Source organism: Bremia lactucae, linkage group LG15 (assembly GCF_004359215.1).
Source record: "Bremia lactucae strain SF5 linkage group LG15, whole genome shotgun sequence".
In the NCBI taxonomy this organism is placed as follows: Eukaryota; Oomycota; class Peronosporomycetes; order Peronosporales; family Peronosporaceae; genus Bremia; species Bremia lactucae.
The window spans coordinates 1,796,426-1,816,875 of NC_090624.1; the positions used below are offsets into that span (position 1 = coordinate 1,796,426).

At 44.2% G+C, this 20,450-nt stretch overlaps 2 protein-coding genes across 2 annotated transcripts; one reads left to right on the top strand and one right to left on the bottom strand.

Moving 5' to 3' along the window:
- Positions 1 to 5,193: 5,193 nt before the first annotated feature.
- CCR75_002364 (uncharacterized protein) lies at positions 5,194 to 6,258 on the top strand (the record flags this gene model as incomplete). Its single annotated transcript, XM_067960461.1, has 1 exon — positions 5,194 to 6,258. One exon carries the CDS (start codon positions 5,194 to 5,196, stop codon positions 6,256 to 6,258), a length of 1,065 nt encoding a protein of 354 aa, XP_067819327.1.
- Positions 6,259 to 6,614: 356 nt separating this feature from the next.
- Positions 6,615 to 8,398, bottom strand: CCR75_002365 (uncharacterized protein). Its single transcript, XM_067960462.1, has 4 exons — positions 8,111 to 8,398; positions 7,767 to 8,053; positions 7,624 to 7,692; positions 6,615 to 7,563 (listed from the first exon to the last, which is right to left on the bottom strand). Exons 1-4 carry the CDS (start codon positions 8,379 to 8,381, stop codon positions 6,682 to 6,684), a joined length of 1,509 nt encoding a protein of 502 aa, XP_067819328.1. The 5' UTR covers positions 8,382 to 8,398; the 3' UTR covers positions 6,615 to 6,681.
- Positions 8,399 to 20,450: the final 12,052 nt, after the last annotated feature.

Sequence of the window (20,450 nt, forward strand, 5' to 3'; positions counted from 1 at the left end):
CCTTTACATCGACTGGCACAGGCCAATCGGTGATCGCCTTGATTTTTTCTGGATCCAAGGGTACACTGTGTTTACCCTCGATGCACCCAAGAAGTGGTATTTCCCTTGCAGCGAATATGCACTTCTTGAGATTTGCATACAACTTGTGCATAGGCATAAGTGTAAGAACCTTTCGGACGTGGGTATGATGTACTTCAACATCCGACTTTCCGTTCATGGCTCTGCTATGAACGAAGACGTCATCAAAGAAGCTCGATGCAAACTCCCGTACCGATCTCAACAGATAAATTACACATCTGTTTAATGTCGCAGGTGGATTACTAAGTCCCTGTGGCGTGACTAGCCACTCCCATTGCATACCGCTTGGGGTGCTTACTGCTGTGAACGAAAGATCTTGTTCACGCATAAGGATCTGATAGAATCCATCTATCGGATCCATTGACGAAAAAATAATTTTCTTTGACATACCATTAATGATTACGTCTTTTCGTGGTATCGCCGCTTGAGCCGGTACGGTTGCATCATTCACTTCATTGAATGCATATAATCTCCGCCATCCTCATGTTGCTTTACGCACACAGAAAGTTGGAGAGCTATGTGGGGAAGTTGATTCCCTCGCATGACCCGCTGCCAAACGTTCGGCAAAGAATTTGTCGATCACTATTACTTGTTCATGAGGCAATGGACATTGCTTCATGACACAGTATTTCGAACCTGGGATTAGGTCGATTTTGTGTCGAGTGCCTTTCACCTTAGGCAACTCGCTTCAGGGAACACATCCTTGAATTCTTTTAAATCCTTGTATAAAGGGTTTGTCTTCAATGACTCCCAGGATTGAGACGTAAAACGTTTAATCCGAGTCTTCTCATCCAGGACACTTTCGTCCATCGATGAGCTGCTGAGAACTTGTTTTTCTCAGGATATACTATTGGCGACCGAATATCGGCCACTTAATTATCGCCTGTAACAAGTACGCAGATCTTTTTGATTTTGCCACTACGCAGATCACGCAAGAACCGTTTCGGCTCTAGCGTTGACAATTGAGTTATCACCGAATTTAACTTCGGGGACGCTAATAGATCAAGTCTATAAGCGCCTATACTTAATCCATTGTTGACGAAGACATTGATTGTCTCAGTTTCTTCTTTATAACTTATTTTCCAAAGGTCCTGGAAACCTTTGACCACAGGTTTTCGGGGACTTATTCCCACATTGTTCCGCTAGATAGGTCATTTGGTCTAGCGGCTCTATTTCTAGCCGGAACAGGTGGGTTTTAACAGGACCGCCTGCAAGACATTTAATAAACATAGTTACCTGTGTTTGTTTATCTATTGGATGACTAACGATACAACTGACGAGGTCGTGTATATTGGGTATAAGCGTGAATGTCACGCTTGCCCTGCTTCAAATCCAGGAGCTCTGAATTCGGCATGTGGCGGCTCAAACGTTTGTCTAAGCCGGATCTTAAAGACCTTATATGCCTCAAAGACTAATGGGTCGTGAATGCTGGGCCCTAAGGCACAAGATTTGGCACGTCCAACTAAGTTGGACATGCCAAATTTCACTTTCGCCGCATCACCACTGATACGACGAGCTTCTATGGCATCGTCTAATTTGACGAACCATCTCAAAAGGGAGTCACCTTCGACTGCCTTAAACTTCAATATTTTTATCTTAAAGCGTTCGGATCGACGCGGAAGTGTCGGCCTATTATCAGCAGGTAGATGCTACTTGCTTAACAGTTCCATTTGTTAAGCACCCTAATCTCTTAACGCCTCTGTGCGTTGAGAGCCTTGCTGGTGAAGCAAGGCACCTTTTTTTTTAGCCCCGTCGAGTTCGAGTTAAATGAACTCGGCTATGGCGGTACGCTGATCATCTCGGCCAGGATGAACAGCATAGCGCCAACGGCTGGCCCGCATACGACCGAACTTATTCGTTCGATCGCTTTCCATTCGGGGTCTCTCAAATGAGGAAACCTCTCACTAGTGCTTAGTGACCTTAATGAGGGGCTTGGAAGCTCCCTCTTTCTTCATCCAACATGTCTACGCTGGATGGAACGTGCGTGGGCCGTTGAACGGACTTCAAAGTGCTACCAGGTGTAACAGAGCACCTTTCACTAGAATAGACCAGTACTAATTAAACTTACACTGATTACAGTGTAGGTAGGGTGCCTCGATATTTCACGTACACAAGAGCATAGAGGAAGGTTTATAGATAGCTAAGGGTCTTTATCTACCAAAAGGTAATTTAATGGATCAGAATTAGTTAAAAGTAAAACTATATTAATATAATTGTCTCCTACGTAACGATCTTCTATCTACTACTGAACTTATTATAATATTATCTATCTAATTATTGCGCCTCCTTGCACACCGCACAATCGTGTCTTATACCGATTGCCGGGTTGTTTAGTCTAAAAGTCAACTAATAAATAGAGCTAATGTCATATTGCATCAATAATATCAAATTTGGTATTATTAAACTATTTAAGTCAAAATTAATAAAGATAATAATTTTGCACTTCTTTATTTATTTCCTCTCTCAGAAATAATATTTATTATTCCTCTCATAGAAGATAATATTTATTATTCCTCTCATAGGAAATAATAATTGTAATTTCTCTTATAGGTAATAATACTTATGTAATGGGACACCCCGTTACACTTAGCTACTTAAAAACCTTCCTCTGGACCCCTGTGTACGTGGAGTTTCGAGGCACCTAACCTTCACTGTAACCAGTGTAAGGTCAACTTGTACTTACCAGTACTAGTGAAAGGTGCCCCGTTACATTTAGGAATCTTTTAAAAGTGATCGATAGCTCTTTTCCTGGCAATCTTAGACGTCGGGTTAGGTGAGCTGCCAAAAAGCGCTTATAAAATGTTTGTTTTGGCAAAAAGCTGACATGTCAATTAGCACAAAATAAATTTGCCAAGCATTATTGCCAGCAGTATTTTCTTACTGAGTGAAATCCATCCCACATACTACATGGGGAAAGCGTGACTCGTAATCACTTTCACATCAAGCGCACGTCTTTTTTCGGTATAGCTTAACATCTCAGTAACTGATAAACCCGGTTCCAATGTGACAGGGTCGTGTAGCACAAGTACAAAATGAGCGTAAGATCCAAATTATTATTTTTTCTCTTCGATACCAGGTGCATAAACGTAAAAGTAAAAGATTGCGTTTCTTACCAAAAGCAACAGGTTGGGTTGGTTCTGCGTATAATAAAAAAAACTATTATTATCGGCATCCTACGCCGATATGACCAGATTACCTTGCGCTGTTCATTGGGTAGTTCATAAAGCCACGATCGTTATCGACATGGTCAACGTACTGTCGCTTACGGACTTACGACATAGGACATGGAAGCTCGTACATAGTCCTAACATACCTTTAGCTCGCCGTAGCCACTCTTCCAGATGTTGTTGATCATATTATTGTCAACTTGTCACCGCACACATCTTGGCGTAAAAAATGTGCGTCATCGTGACGTAAAATCTACGCCTGCGCTCAATACCTCAGCAACTTCTGTGGCGGCTTTCCTGAGACATTTAGGCCAACTTTTTCCTCACGACGAGATAGGGGCTCTTATTAAACTTGCTCGAAACAATTAAATGCGTGACGTACTATACTGCATTTCGGCTGCAAACTTCACCTGCGGGTACACAAAGCTGATGCACCACTACAGTTCAAAGTCATTAATAAATCATGCAAAATTGTGTAAGAAATATTCTTTGTCGGTTGCTTATATTGAGAAACACCTGGAAAATGAAACAAGTAGCTTTTATAAGCAAAAACGCAATCATTGTAATAATATTTCATATAAAAGTCCAAGGCGTAAACTTATACAGATGCACTTTTCGCCTATGGTGATTGGTGTGCCCTCTCTCAATCGTTCGTAATGCTCGAAGGTGCCAGTTTGGTCGAGCAAAAAACGTCATTTTTAGCAAGCCTTATGACACAACGAGCTCTCTTCTACTAACTCCCTCTCCCTGTACAGACCTCGAGACATTTAGTGTCTGCGGACATGCCGCCAGTGCAAGAAAAAAATCAGCAATTCCGCAGACGGAGCTCTTAGATTGAACATCTTATGCTCGACAAGTCAGTGTGTTTAAGTAATAAATACCTATCGAGAAAAATAGTCTGAAGCGGTTAGGCTTACGATGTCAGGGTCCAAAAGTTATTGGGCTCTTTGAGTAATTGCACTCTGAGAAACGATATTCGGATAAGAAATCTAAATCAGACACGGATTTTGTTGTTACTGTAAGAAATAATTTTTGGATAGTCCCTCGTTGTTTTCTGCAAGAACTGGTATAAGTAACTTCGCTGTTTAAGTGTGTAATGCTCATGGAGCTTTATTGCTTAACATGCGAGATGCTGCGGTCTCTTTAACTTGTTTTATACAAGCAAATTGATTTTCTACACCTACTCGAGCCAGTGAAAAGTGCTGTCGAAGTTTATTCCGCGGTCTATAAAGATGCGATTGTGTTCAAGAAGCAAGAAAGCTCGCGAATCCATAGTTTTGCAAAAAAACGCTGTAAAGTAGTGACTGGAAATGCCAAATCGTTTTAATGTCATAAAAAACAGAGACCGCAGGATCAATTCCCAGTTGATTGACCTTATCAGAAAGCCCATAATGTAACACACTGGTGCGAAAAGCGCGCACACAGTGGTCAGTGGAACTTTCCACTTGGCTCCAGTACAGCTTCGGCACCTGGGCGGTCCACGTCAGATGGCAATACCAACTTGCCGGGATTTTGTCAACGGAGGGTCGTGAAAGTGACACGGCTTGAGACGTTTGCCCCGTTTCTGTGTCGTGGCAAATACTTCGACAATCGTAAGCCACAAGCGTCGCGTCGCTTCCGGTTGCTTAGGTCTGTGGTAACCAAGTCAGGGTTCCCTCCACGCAAACTTTCCCCAACTCGGTGTTGAAGTGTGTGAACTGAATGCAATTCCGCTCCGTTCATTGGGTCGCTCGTCTCCGGCTCGTCCGGTTCAAGCGCTGATTGGACAAATACTCAACGCGCGCATCCAAAGTCCAGACCAATCGTCAAGTCGTCTGTCGCCTGAGTGGTTGCGGGTCGGGGTTGTTGCCTTCGACCTGCGCTTCACATTTTAAAGTCCCCACCGCCGTCTCCAGTCGCACTTCCGCACGTCCAACGTGTCTCTCTTGCCCGCCGTGCCGACGCCCGTATGGCCTCTCACAGCAGCAAATCGAGCAATAAATTTGGGTATGCGCTGAATTTTGACTGGAAACACCCGTGGCCACGCGCTCCGAGGCCAAAGAATGAAGACGAACGTCTCGAGGAGCTCGCACGGTACCATATTTTGGACTCGGAGCCCGATGAAAAGTTTGACAAACTTTGCCGCATTGCATGCAAAGAGATGAAGTGTCCTATTGCGGCCGTGAGTTTCATTGACAAACAGAAACAGTGGTTTAAAGCCAATAGCGGCTTGACACAGCGTCAGATCCCGCGCGACGTCGCGCTGTGTGCCCATACAATCATGCATGCCAAGCGTGCGCTCGTGGTCGAAGATACGTCGCTCGATGAGCGGTTTCAACACAATCCGCTTGTCACGCGCGCGTCGGCGGTGCGGTTCTACGCCGGCGTGCCAATCACGACCCCCAGTGGCTTTTGCATTGGTTCCGTTTTTGTGTTTGATGTCAAGTGCCACCACCACGTGGACGCCAAAATTTTGCATAAAATTGCCGCCAAAGTGCTAAAATATATGGACGAACGGCTTAAAAATATTGCTGCGGCAACTGGCGGTGCACTTCCCAAGCCGACACTTTTGTCCAGTGCCGCGCTTTCCCAGTCGAAAGTCGTGTCGCCTCCGACGTCACAGGAACAGCCAGCGGGAGAGACTGCATTGCGGGAGCAACAACCTCCGATGCCGATGAAACCCGAGCCTGTGGCCGAACCTACGCCGGTTCCCGAAGCAGGGCCAGTCCAGAGCAGTGCTCTTGTCCAGGCATCGCCCGTCTCGACGAGTACAGCCATTGAAGCGCAAGGACAAGGACAGGGAGGTCTTGGGAACATGGGCTCGATGCTCATGAATCTGTTGGCACGTACGACCGAGACACAGCAGCAGCTTGCTGCGCAACAAGGCGTGATGTTTGAGACGTTGGGCGAGCACTCGAACCAATTGGACCTGCTAGGGCAGTCGATGAGTAATCTAGAGAAGCGCTTTGAGCAAGTGCGACTGAAAAAAGAGCAACAACGAAGTGCGGCGAATCGCATTCCCAATCGTGTGTAGCAGCAACAGTTTTTTTTGTGGAGACACTTGGGAAGATGGCTACTGTCTACAATTTTTTGATCGGGATTGCGTTTTAGAAGTAGCGAGGGAAATTGAAGTTTGTACGAGTATAGATACACTTTTTTCGTCATTCTGGTTTGTTAGATTCTTTTTGTAGAATAAATGCGTTAGAAATGGTGCGACGGATATGTGAAGAGCATTTCGGCAGCTGCTCTTTTAACCTTATGCATAAAAGGAGCAAGGTCATGTATTTTTTATACATTAAATGAAAGCATACACATTAAATCTGAAAGGTTCATGTCGGCTGTAATAAAATCGGCCAATTCCCATTTTACATGTAAAAATGCAGAAATTGCAAAAAAAAAAAAAAAAAAAGAAGGTAAGGATCCAAACTTTCTCCGCTCTGTCCCCAATCATGAGGCCTTACATTTGTCCACTAAAGTTCGCGACATCTTGCAAGTTCCTCGTCGTGCTCCATTTGCTCGTAATTTTACGTCTTGTCGAAAAGAATTCAATACATCCATCGCCAGTAATGTCCATGTCTCCAAATTTACTTCTCGTGCCGTACATGCCACCAAAACTAAACGGTTCACGTGGCACTGGAATCCCAATATTCACTCCAATCATTCCCGCTCGAAATCGGGTTTGAAAATACTCGGCATGCGCGCCATTGGACGTGTAAATCGCAGCCGCATTGCCATATTCATTATCATTTTCAATCGCAAGCGCTTCATCAAACGAAGTCACTTGATATACGGACAAGACAGGTCCAAAAATCTCTTCTTTCATCGCTACATCCGTCGCTTTGAAATGCAATAAAATCGTAGGTCCGACCCAAAAGCCCGGAGATGCGGTAGCCCACGCTCGACCATCGACCAATACTTGAGCCCCAGCAGCTTCCGCTTCATTAATATACTGGAGCACCCGTGCTTTGGAAACCGCATCAATAAGTGCCCCAACTTGTCCTGCTTTCGTCCCTCGCATCAACGCTTTTGACTTGTCAATTACTTTTTCAAGCACAGCATGGCAATCACCAACCAAAAGAAGAACGGAAGCTGCCATACATCGCTGACCCGCACACCCTGCATACGACGAAACAATGTCCTTGGCAGTTTCTTCTATTGCTGCGTCAGGAAGCACAACGAGGTGGTTTTTCGCACCACCAAGCGCCAACACGCGCTTATCAATTGCTCGACAGCGACGAGCAATACTCTGTGCCACACGACTGGAACCCACGAATGTGATTGCAGCAATATTTGCATGATCACACAAACTTAGGACTGGATCAATTGTCCCATTGATAATCTCATTTCACGCCATTAGTTTTCTCAACGTATCGCAATAGAGTCACTGGAAAATACACACCTGAAAAACTCCTTTTGGAATACCTGCTTGAAGAAACAACTCGGCGACTCGGGTCATGGTCATCGGCACCTTTTTCACATAAAAAATCGTTTTTAAAAAATCGGCAAAAAACGTTTTTTGGTTTTTTGGTTTTTTCAACGTACTTTTTCCGATGGTTTTAAGATCACACAATTCCCAAGAGCTACGGCAATGGGAATTGTCCACATGGGCACCATAATGGGAAAGTTAAATGGCACGATACAGGCTACGACTCCTACGGGTTCGCGTACGTCGTGGCACGTTATGCCGCGAGATACTTGCAGTGTACGTCCTTGTATCAATTGTGGAAGACTACAAGCGTACTCGAGAGTTTCGTTTGCTTTCAAGACACTGGCAAGGGCCTCGGTGCGATTTTTGCCACTCTCGTGGACCACAAGATCCGCCAATTCATCTAGAAATGATCAAGATCGTCGAGTATCGATCAAATCCAGTGCGATAACAAACGTACCTTGGTGCTGAAGTATTAATGCATGCAACTGGAGCAGTATAGCTGCTCGGGCTTTGACCGTAAAGTGACGCCATTCGCTGAAAGCTTCGCGGCCCTTGGCGACTGCGAGCTCGACGTCCGCACTAGAAGACAGCGCACACTTGCCAATGACATGGCCAGTGGACGGACTGATGACATCAATGTACTTGCCTTCGGATGGCGCCACGAACGACCCATTGATGAGGTTCTGCGCTACGAGCGAATTCGAGGCTTTTAGCTGCTTGCTCGACATGGGGACGGAAGAAGAATCTTCAAGTTATGATGTGGGACACATCGAGGTGGCTAAAACGGTATTTTGATTTTATACGTTGAGAGCTCTTTTTTTAAGAAATCGTCGAAAGCAAAACGCTACCACTACCGCATGCTACCACTAAAAAAAGTGAATAATCGATATTGATCATATTCGATGAAATCTTAACGAGTAAGAAAGGAGTTTCTTCATTCGTCTAACTTTTAAATCATAAGTTCTAAAGGCCCCGGATCGAATATTGATCACAATTGTATACACTTGACATTTAAATCATTGTTAAATCTAAAATGTCCAACGAAAATGGACTGAGCTTTTGTCTTCGTTTGACGATGCGGGCTACATCGGCCAGGTTCTCTTGTCTTGTCTTGTCCACCGACATGAACGAGTTTCACGTTTTAGAAATCGTGACGGGCTAGTGCTCATTAATTGGCTGACTGAATTGGTTGGACATGAAATAAAAGCACTTTTCAGCCGTCGATTATAAATCGCCTTCGAATCGGAAACAAAGGGTGTCTTTCTCACATGTCGAATCAACGTATGACCGTAACAGCGTCGCCATTGGTCACGTGATGACCGCAAAGATATATATTCAGGCGGGGGGTCGTTGATCTATACTGACATATAACGGCCCCGAGTGAAAGTCATCCAGGTAGATGCGAAGAAGGCTAAAGAAGCCGTATATCGTGAGCACGATAGCTGTATATGCCTTACAAGTACGATCCAGGGTCGGACCACATTTTTAGTTATGACTCGGGGTTGTACAGCGAGTTATATGTTATCAACGCTTGTTGCACACCTTCCCTTGGTTGTTCAACGATTCTTCATGCAATGGCGGAGCATGCGAAGCATCTTTTTATGTGTGCATCACGGATTAATCTGTGGCGTCTAAATATTGTGTCATCAAAGACTCGAGCCCAGCCTTTGGCTGCAGTCGACTCCGCGACTGACACAAGTTGAAACATCTTGCTCAATCGATCAACAAAATTCAAGAATACCTGCATTTTTTGAGCGTCTCCAGGAACTCCGAAGACTTTGTGCATTGATATGAACAGCGAGCATTTTTCAGAACAGGCAGAGGTTTTAACGGAGCACAAAGCAATGTACTGGATTAACCCGTTGAAAATATACGCAGGCTCGTATGTACTAGCGCACGAACTTTTGCTGGTGAGGCCAGTAAAGCTGCATCTTACAATGACATAAGTCGACTTACGATACGATGCCCACTTAGTGGTGCATAGTGTACACTCTTACATGATGCGCAAGCGCATATCATTGTGAGTGATGACGACCCGAAGTTTGGCGCCGTCAATTGCTGTATAAAAAAGAACCCATTGTGTGTCGTGTCCGATCTGATGACGCTCGATTGAAGGTGCCAATCCTTTTCAGAATTGCTGTGATGAATTTATGAGGTGATTCATCACCTTGATGAGTCGTGTCTTCTTTATAGTCTCTTTCGATGTCATTAAGTAATGCTAACGACAGAACGCTTAACTACTAAGCGTTTCCTCATTTTTGTTGGCGCAGCCGGATCAAATTCGGCTGGCCCGAAAGCGCATCTGCAACAAATTTATATTTTATGGAGAAGTTATACTCCATGAAGAAGAACAACCATCTCGCCATTCCAAACCAAAAGGATATATTATTTAGTTCAAGGCACGATTCGTGACCAAGCGGTTTACACAGCGACCTGGCATTTAGTACGTAGACACGTTCACTCCAGTGACCCGAAAGTATTCCATAAGCACAGCATTAGTGTTTGTCTGGACTAAAGGTCTTGAAGCAGAGGACGTTGATATGGATACAGCCTTTCGTTACGGTGAAGTCGAAGAAGAGATTTACATGGATCAGCCGGACGGCTTCGAAAACTCGGACAAACTAGCTCAGAAATGTCATCTTAGAAAAACAATGTATGGCACCAAGCAACCTGCACGTCAGTAGAATAACAAGCCTAATCAGCATTTGGAGGACCAAGGCTCTGCTGTAGACTCATGCGTGTACGTCCGAAAGTCAACGGCAGAATACAGAATTATTGTAATATTTGCAGATGACTTATAATTTTCAGCAAAACCGCAAATCATATCGAAACAATCAAGTGCGCATTGGAGAAAATTCTCAGCATCAAGGAACTTGGGGCCCCAAGTACTGTTTAGGAATCGAGAACAATCGCGGCAAAAGCCGCAAGATGATCACGATTAATCAGTGCGCATAAACAAGCGAGAACTGCAAGCAAGTACACACTTCAGCATACAGAAAGTCGAAGCTTGTATAAACAACGGACAAGGTAGCGATTGCATCGATTTATCGTATCGCGAACTAGTGGGAGCACTCATGTATGTAGCAAGTGCACTCGCCCGGACATTTTACACGCTGTGAGTGAGGTAGCCAACTTCTGCGAACACTATGAGAAGCTACACTGTATTGCAACCAAGATAATTCTAAGAAATCTGAAACAGCTCAAGACATTGGGATCGTATTCGACGGTTTTAGCAAGGAAGAGGTCATTGCCTTTGCGGATGCAAATTGAGCTGGCTATTTGGATTCGCGACGCTCGACAACTGGATACGTATCCTTCCTGAGTGGTAGTATTATCTCGTGATTAAACTACGGTAAACCTACCAAAACACAAAGTGACAAATGTAGGCAGTAATAAATTTCTGCCCAGGTATATCGGCCCGGTTCGTGTACTACATCGCAAAGGCAATGCGTACAAGATCGAGCTGCCTCGTAGGATGCGTACGCATCCTACTTTTATGTTGGCCTTCTCCACCCGTACCATCACTACGAGGCTTCTTCTTATTCCGGATTACACCGAAACGGCTAGGGCATCCGCCAATGCCTGATGGTTTCAAGTCAAAGCCTTATTGTCTCGGAACAAAAAAGGATTCTCTTAACCGGGTGATCCACTCTTTCCTCCAAGAAAGCGATCTTCTGACGAGCTGTCACCAGCTCGTTTTGAAGGGACTGACGTGTCCTTTCGTTCGCCATTTGTTCAGTCGCAACCTGCGCACAATTTATCAAATGGCCATGAGAAACATAATCGACCGTCACCGTTCACTCGCGGCGACGGGATCGCTCGTGATCAAGATCCTCCCTCAAATATAAAGGGTGTGATCCAAAAAAACATGTTGATTTGGGCTCGTCAAACGAGACGATCCCGATTTGCTCTCCTCTTCTACATCCATTGATGGATTCGAATGGTGAAAAGCGTTTTCTTGTTAAAAGCTTCTTGAACCACCGTGAGGCACAGGGGGTTCGAACGATTTATTTCGTTAGTTAGCGACATAATCCACCCTTGCATGATAGGCATGAACCTTGTTCTCAAATGATGGGGTTCCAGGCCTCGTCTTGCAATACGACAAGGAAGACCCATCCTCCTCGACAGAAGGTCCATCGAAGAAAGAGAGTTTCCTGCGCTCGTAAAAGGATTGGAGGTTCTCAATCCCTTGACGCATCTCGTTAGAGATGAGAGTCCTCCAATGAGAATCTTTAAATGATCATACTTCTTAAGGGCGTGATCTGCACCCTTGAAACAGCATGGGCATGAGTCACCCACAGAAGCAAGGAATCCCTGCCTCTCTAGACAAACGATGCAACTTATAGCGTGCACCGACCACGTTCCGTTTCTCAACCGTTCCCGAAAAGTATTTAGCTTGTTAAGCCAGACCTCACGGTCAATGTTTTGTACATTCTGTACATAGGCTGTCCAAGCTTGGAACAAAGGTCTGACATCTTTTGCCCGTTTGAAAGAGTACCACCACTGCCGGAAAAAGGCATCGATGAAGTTTTCCGTCTCACCCTTACTAGGCTTGTGAAGTCTAGATGAGTCGAATAGCGGAATATCATATCGATCGTTGGTCATACCAGACCAACGAATGACGTTTCCATTGACGGGCAACCGAGGCCTTTGTTCTGGAGCGAACCGCAACGTTTAGCGGCCCCTCTCCTGTTGGCTCATGTTAACGTTAAGGTTGACTTGGCCCTTGGAGCGATTCCTAGAATTTTCCTGGTGATGCAAACTAGCACCACCAGCAGCACTCTTCCATTCGCAACCACTTAGTTCCTGGTGACGCATACTAACGACACCAGAGTGGTCATCGCCCAGGGAGTCATCTGAAGATGAATTCCCACCAAAGAGGTCCGACAAGTCGAACAACCTCGTCATCACCTTTTTGGTTGTCACATTTAGAGCCCAAAGGTTCAACGGGCTCGGCCTAGTGTGATCCGACGCACTTTACAGTAGACACTGAGTCAGGCAATGCCGGTGACTTGGTCCAGTCACCTACAATTGGTGTTGACTTGTCCCCGTCATCTGCAATGTCATCGATAGATGATATACCCCAGTCACCTCCAATGAGATAAGGAGGTGACATATATCCCCGCAGTAGACGCATTAAATCCTACTGAAACAATTGCATTACAACAGCTGCACTGATCGTGCAGCTGCCAGCATTGCGGCCTCACTGCCCACGCGCACAGACTTGTTAGTCGTCATGTTGATTTTGGTCAAGATCAATTACGAAAATAAAATCTGTACTTTGATTCAAACCAATAATGCAAAATTACAGGGAAATTCATAATAGTATTTTCTGTCACCCCATATGAGTCACTATAGTGACTTTTGGTTAGGGGGGGGTGATGTAGCGGGGTGTCCAGTTACATAAATATTATATTCTATAAGAGGAACACTAAATATTATTTTCTATGAGAGGAATAATGAATATTATTTCCTATGAAAGGATATAAATAAAGATGTACAAAAATATTATCGGTATTAATGTTGACTTAAATAGTTCCAATATTACCTAAATTGGAAAAATTGGTGCAATAAAACGTTAACTCTATTGATGGTTGATTTAAGTCTAAATCAACGCCGCCAACCGTTATAAGACACGATTGTGCGGTGCGCAAGGAGGCGCCATACTTAGTTAAAATTTAATATAATAAGTTCAGTATTAGATAGACGATCGCTACGTAGGAAACTAATATATTAATACAGTATTACTATTCCTTAATTCACTCCTTCGAATTATTTTTGATAGCTAAAGCCCCTTAACTACTTTGAAGTCTTCCTCTGTACTCTTGTGTACGTGAGGTTACGAAGCACGTCACCTTCACTGTAATCAGTGTAAGGTTAACTAGTACATACCAGTACTAGTGGAAGGAGCCCCGTTACATGCCCACGCACCTGGCAGCCTGATACTAGCCTTTTAGCTAACTCCAGTGCTCGCGTATACGTTGTCCACCCATCAAAAGACAACGAATTTAGACAAGCCAAGCTGTTCTTATAAGTTGTCTGTAAGCACAAGTGAATGTAGTGCTTATATTGACTGGCAACTGTTTTTTATTGCGTGAAACCATTCCCGTTAGCGTTACATGTCTTTTTCCATGCATTCGCGATTATCTTGCCTTCTCAGTAAGTTTACGCCCGCATTTAACAACTGATTGCGGTCGGAACCTCTTTAAGGCACCACATGTTCCTTTTTTGCCATGGTTGTGGATAAAGCTGTTCGGTTTGGGTCATTTTCCTAAAACGATCATTTACTAAAAGTTGCGGCTTAATATATAAAACAAAATCTGGTATTTGCTGTTGGGGTGCATTGGTACATTAATTTAGCACTTAAAGGTTGGTAATAGATATAGGGGACCGGTATAGGTACACCCTTCTTTTGGTATACCTCCCCCTTCTTTACTAAAAGGGGGGGGGGACTTTACCATAAAAACGTCATGTAAAATATTTTTACTGTATGGATCATTCCACTGCATCGAAAAAGTCAACAGTTACTCCTTTACAACCGTCTTTATATCGCCCTTTCGGCGTTTGGAGCATCACCCCCCCCTTAAATTACATTAGGGAATCGCTTTAGCCACGCACCTTATCTATCTACATGAGAGTAGTGTAATGGGTGTGTGCCCCTGAGCACATCAGAAACCGTGTTTCCTTTGGCGATGTAAGATGTACTGTTTTTAATAGGTGAGAAAAGCCAAGGGCAGCAAATCGAGCACGGGGAGAAGTTGAGGCGACAAGGGTCGGAGATTCACTCTTGCGCATGCAAGTTAGTTAGTCTTTGGAGGTTAAGCGAAGGATGAATTTATTTTACTCTACTACTAACAACTTTTGCGGAAGTACATGCTTACCCTTCAAATAGGCGAATCTTAACTCTTTTGTACCCACCGTGAGCGGAAGCAAGCCACAATTTCCTTATGTTTCACTTCTTGTCGGCTTTTGATTGGAATTGAATTGTTGAGAAAGCACTTTGCTATTTAACATGAAAGTACGCATTTATTGCGAAGTCTTTTGCAGACTACTCGACCTGGCCTGCATAAATCTTTTTTTATATTCTAGCTATCAACAAGTTGCTACTCCCATAATACAGTGGTAGATAATAAAGGGGTGTGGCTTCATCAAGTCCCAAATGTAATTTTAGCGGGAGGTGTACCAAAGTCCGAAAGGGATCTAAAGACTACTCTAAAGAAAAAATTGTCAATTTGCCGATATAGCGGAATAATGAAACTGTTTATTTTTAATATGTAGATTTTATCTAATTGACAAGGAGGGTGTGTGGCTGTACCAAAAGGGTTTTGTGCCAATACCAATTCCCTAAATGATTTATCTGAAAGGTAGATAACATTTTAAGAATATTACTTCACATAGTAACATTCGAAAAGCTTATCCATGGTAGATATAGGCCTTTATATCGCTCCGTGGTCCAGTCAGCACTGGACGCGCGCAAAGAGAGAGGCAGAGAAGACTTTATTACATGTTATATATCAGTATATATTAAGTAAGTAGAAAATAGATAGAAACAGAAGAGCTTAATTATATTAAATACCGTTAAATTATATCCCTCTTCAAAGAGAGTGTTTTAAAAAGAGTCTTCCCCTGCACGTACTAGTGTATAAAGTCACGTGTGGCACCACTTGCACTGAAGCAGCGCAAAGTAGACTTGTACTGAAGCAGTACAAGTCGGCAGGCCCCGTTACACGTAGTAGCACGTTTTATAGTCCATCAAAGTACCACAGTTCTATCAGTTAAATATGGACGTGTCAGATGATAATGGAAATACGCATGACGTTTCGCGGGATAGCTACTCCTTTCTAAGTGACATCGAAAGGAGTGCGGTCGAACGAGTGAGTTTAACCGTAGAGAACGATGCCATCTTGGCCATGTTGTCCGATTTGGACACAGATGCCCTCCATTCAGCCATCACCAAGTTCATACAACATGAACTTGACGAGGCGAAGGAGAAAACAGCCTTGCTTAATCGGCAAGGCTCTCAACAGGCAGAACTGTTGAGGTTGCAGCAGGTACAGATCCCTGTACATGGGATGACGCACACGCGTCATCCGAAAACTAAGAGATGAACATCTCTAAGTATGTGGGAGTCGAAGAGGGCCCCCTCTTAAGGTGGTTTGTCGAATTGGACTATGTCAGAAAGGCTCGTCACATCGTCGACGAGCAAACGCGAGTCGCATTTGCTCAATCAAAGTTGGCAGTTCGTGCCAAAACTTGGGCACTAGGCCTCAAGTTGCGCGGCTCATTGTATTTGGCTCGCTAGAGGCTTTAAAGCCTGGCTTAAGCAGACGTTTGAAGCGCCTCGGGCTAATTTCAGAGCTCGATCAGAGATTCTGAAACTCAAGCAAGGCCAGCTTGATCTTCACGGTTACGCCCAGCCAGCAATACGACTCTTAGCGATTTGTATCACGAACAATCCAGTTCATGAACACACGTTGGTAACGGGGTTTATACAAGGTCTTACGGATGGCCCCCTGAAGACGCATCTGTTTCGCTTGAAATTGGATACGCTTGCAGAAGCAATATCCGTTGCGGTATAGGAGAACTTTAGTTTGAGACAGGCTCAAGCTAGTTCATCATCGTATCGTCCTCCGAGACGACAAGAGCTTGGAGGTCCAGATCCTATTGACCTCTCTTACGTCGAAAGCGAGAGAACTCGCTTTTCAAGCAATACGCGATTGCAGAGATGCAATTGCTGTCAAAATTTAGGTCACTACGCTCATGAGTGTAGTGCCTCAAGCCCAGTACCTAGGGGATACTGAACTAACTTATGGACCGAATGCCAAAAAGCGCAAAAGTCGCGGGTCCGACGCTGTTGCGATTTCGCAACAGCGAGGCGGACCGACAAAAAAACGGTCGGGGTCAGAAGGGGCGCAACGCCCTACTGATCCAGCAACCTCGAGAGAATTTGCGACGAAAGTTGCTCAGACAAACAGTCATTATGTGTCTCTGCACGTGATGATGAGGTATTTTTCATCACCTTGAAGGTAAAAGTGACAAATGATTTGTAACTTAGAGCCCTAGTGGACTGTAGGGCGTTGAATAACTATATTCGTCACCAGTCGCTAGAGGTTCGTAGGCTCAAATGTGTTGACCGCGACATCCGTCCAACGAGGATGACGGTGCGTCTAGCGACAGGTGCATCGATAACAGTGTATGAAACGCGAAGTAACATTTTACCACACGTTAAAAGATTTACAGTATGCTGATGAATTCATCGTACTGAATTTGGATGACAATTTGATGTTATTCTGGGTTTACCTTGGCTCAGAAACTATGAGCCAAGAATCAGCTGGCAGCATCGATCCGTAAAAATGCCTGCCACTTGTTCATCAGATGGCCATCTGATGAACGTCTTGGAGCGTCCACAAGCGTGTGGATTGAGCGCGATGACCTCACTTGTGGAACGGTCGTTAGCACGACAGCACAAGATCACAGTGTGATTACTTATAATCCTGTGGAGTCAGCTACCGGCAGCTGTGCAAATGCACAGGCAGCGCCAAAAGTCCACCACTCGAATAAGTCGAGTGAATTGAGACATGTATGTACGCCTAGCGGGCGACATTCAAGGAAAATACCGGTTGCCCTCAAAGGACAACACGATGGTCCTAGGTCGAGCAGAGAGTCGACCGTAGAGGACCCGACTGTGATATTGCTGTTTAATTGAAAAAAAAATTGTTGATAAAAAAATTAAAATTATATTGATAAATTGTGTAAATTAGTAACAATTAATACACCGTTTCATATATTATTGGAAACGTTGTTTCTATTACATATTAATGTTAAAAAAAATTAATACTAGATTTAATGAAATTGAAGAAACGTTAACTAATAATAGAATATGGAAACAGGTAATCGTGAAGGTGTTTTTTATGGTCAATGTAATCAAATTTATGGCGTAAATCATGGTAGAAAGACGTTGAATAAGTCCCCACGTATCCTTCGCATTGACCTTAGTGCTAATGCGTGATGAGCAAGAGCTAGAAGTTTTTGCTCGAGCGAGTCCCTCCCACCCTTGAATAAGAGTCACTCTCACAAATGGTGGACTCTGACCATCTGTTTGAGGATGATCAGAAGTTGACATTTTCAACTGTGTTCCAAGTGATTCGAACACAATTTGACAAAATTCCGCCGTGAATAGAGGGTCTCGATCTGAGACCAGTTCGCGAGGTAACCGGAAAATCCAAAGACGAAGTTTATGGATACAGACTGCCAACATTCTGCCGAATAGGAGGAGGTTGTAACGGAGCACGGGATGAAGCACTGGGCTTCACCTATTGACAAACTTCTCAAGCGCGTATGTACTTGCGGACGAACTCATACTGGCGTGACCAGTAGAATTCGCGACTAACCGTGAGATAGGTCTTCTCACGTCCACGATGACCACTTATGGTGCATCGTGGCTTTCATACATGATGCCTAAATGCGAATAAGTATGGGTGATGATGACGATATAGGGGTGTCTCGCCAGCAATGGCTTCGTAATGCAGTAGCCCATTGCATGTTGTGCATCGATCTGCTGAGGTACTCAACGATATCGACAATCCTTTTAAGGATTGTCGGGATTTCTAAGGTAACCTATCAACTTTTTAAGAGCCTTATCTTCTAAATAAGCTTTTTTGACGTCGTCGAGTAATGTGACGACAGAACACTTATTGTTGCATTAGTGGCCTTATGTTCACTATTGATTTGCACAGCCGGCTCGAAATCGGGCTGGCGCGAAAGGGCATCAGCGACGACATTAAGTCTTCCTCGTTTATTTTCCACGGAAACGTTATACTTCGCGAAGAAAGACAACCGTCTCGCCATTCTTTGCGAGAGGTGTGGACTATCATCGCCGTGCGTAAAGATGCATGGTTCGTCGATGAAAAATACAATCTATCTCCCAAGATATAGACCGTTAACTTAGCCAGTGCGTATTTTATGGCAAGGAATTTCTTATCTTACACTATATAGTTGGGTTCAGCTGGTTAAAGCTGACGCGACAAATGGCAGACGACGCGCTCTGCGCCGTCAGTGTCATATTGCATTAACGCACAGCCGATTGCACAATCGATGGCGTCACAACCCACATAAAATAATCTGTATTGGTTCGGAATCGCCAGGATTGGCGATTGAATCAAACTTTGCTTGAAGAAAGATGTACTGTAATTTGGACATCATTGCGTGAGTACTTGTGCAGGTACGTCGCTAAACCGATTAACTTTCTAAGCCCCTTTGCATCGACTGGCACAATCCAATCGGTAATGGCATTGAGCTTTTCTGAATCCGAGGGTACACCGTGTTTACCCAAGAAGTGGTATTTCACTTGCAGCGAATATACACTTCTTGAGGTTTGCATACAAGTTGTGCTTCCGCATAAGTGTGATAAACTTTCGTACGTACTCCAACAACCGACTTTCCGTTCATGGCTCTGCTAGGAACGAAAGCTGTCATCAAAATCGCTCGGTGCAAAGTCCCACCGATCTCAACAGATTGGTAACACACCCGTGAAACGTCTCAGGGGCATTACTAAGTCCCTGTGGCATGACTAGCAACTCCCATAGCATACCGCTTGGAGCTTACTACTTTGAACGGAATATATTGCTCACGCAGAAGGATTTGATAGAATCCATCTATCAGATCCATTGACGAAAAGATAGCACTCTTTGACATACCATCAATGACTACGTCTTTTCGTGGCATCGGCGCTTGAGCCGATATCGTTGCAGCGTTCAATTTATTGAATGCATACACAATCCGCCATCCTTCTGTTGTTTTACGCACACAGAAGGTCGGAGAGCTATCTGAGGAGGTTGACTCCCTTACATGGCCGCTGCTAAGCGATCGGCAAAGAATTTGTCGATCGCCAATACTTCTTTACGAAACAATGGCCATTGCTTGACACAATATTTCGAACCTAGAATTAGGTCAATTTCGTGTCGAGTGCCTTTATCCTTAGGCAACTTGCACAGTACTGATTCAGGGACGTTATCCTTGAATTCTTTGAAATCTTTATACGAAGGGATTGTCTTCAAAGACTCCCAGGATTGGGACGTAAATCGTTCATTCCTAGGCTTCTCATCGAGGGCACTTTCGTCCATCGATGAGCTACTGAGAATCCGTTCTTTCTCAGGAAATACTATTGCCAACCAAATATCAGCCACATAGTTGTCATCTGTGACAAGTACACCGATCTTGTTGACTTTGCCACTACGCAGATCACGCAAGAACCGTTTCGGTTCAAGCGTAGGCAATTGAGTTATCTCCGAAGTTACTACGGAGGCGCTATAGAATCAAGTGTATAAGCGCCTACACTTGATTTACTGTTTACTTAGAAATTTATTGTCTCAGTTTCCTCTTCATAACTTATTTCGAAAGGTATCTGGGAACCTTTCACCACGAACTTTCCGTGACTTATTCCCATAGAATTTACTCGAAGATTTTCCTCCCCAACTGCCTCTAGTTGTGGTTGCGCTACCACAGCGGAGAGTCCTCTAAGATCGACTCTCCGGTCGATCTAGGACTTTCGCACTATATCTTATAAACGGCGATTTAAACTTTCTGAAATGTTTCTTTTCGAGCAAGTTTCCTTGTTTCGTACCACTCAACTTATTCGAGTGGTCGAAGTTCGACGCTGCACGTTCTTGTGCACAGCCGTGGAATCTAACTACACAATGTGTTGGGTATTCATACTGAGGTTTTGTGCAGTCATGCGACAGATCGATCCACAAGTGAGGCCATCGCACTAACTCGTACGACATCCACACGCTTGTGAC

Bases quoted from the DNA above. Each gene is read 5' to 3' on its own strand.
- CCR75_002365 (XM_067960462.1), bottom strand. From the start codon at position 8,381: ATGTCGAGCAAGCAGCTAAAAGCCTCGAATTCGCTCGTAGCGCAGAAC. The intron at 7,693-7,766 runs GTACGTTGAAAA...TATGTGAAAAAG, and splicing joins TCTTAAAACCATCGGAAAAA to GTGCCGATGACCATGACCCG. The intron at 7,564-7,623 runs GTGTGTATTTTC...GCGTGAAATGAG, and splicing joins TTCCAAAAGGAGTTTTTCAG to ATTATCAATGGGACAATTGA.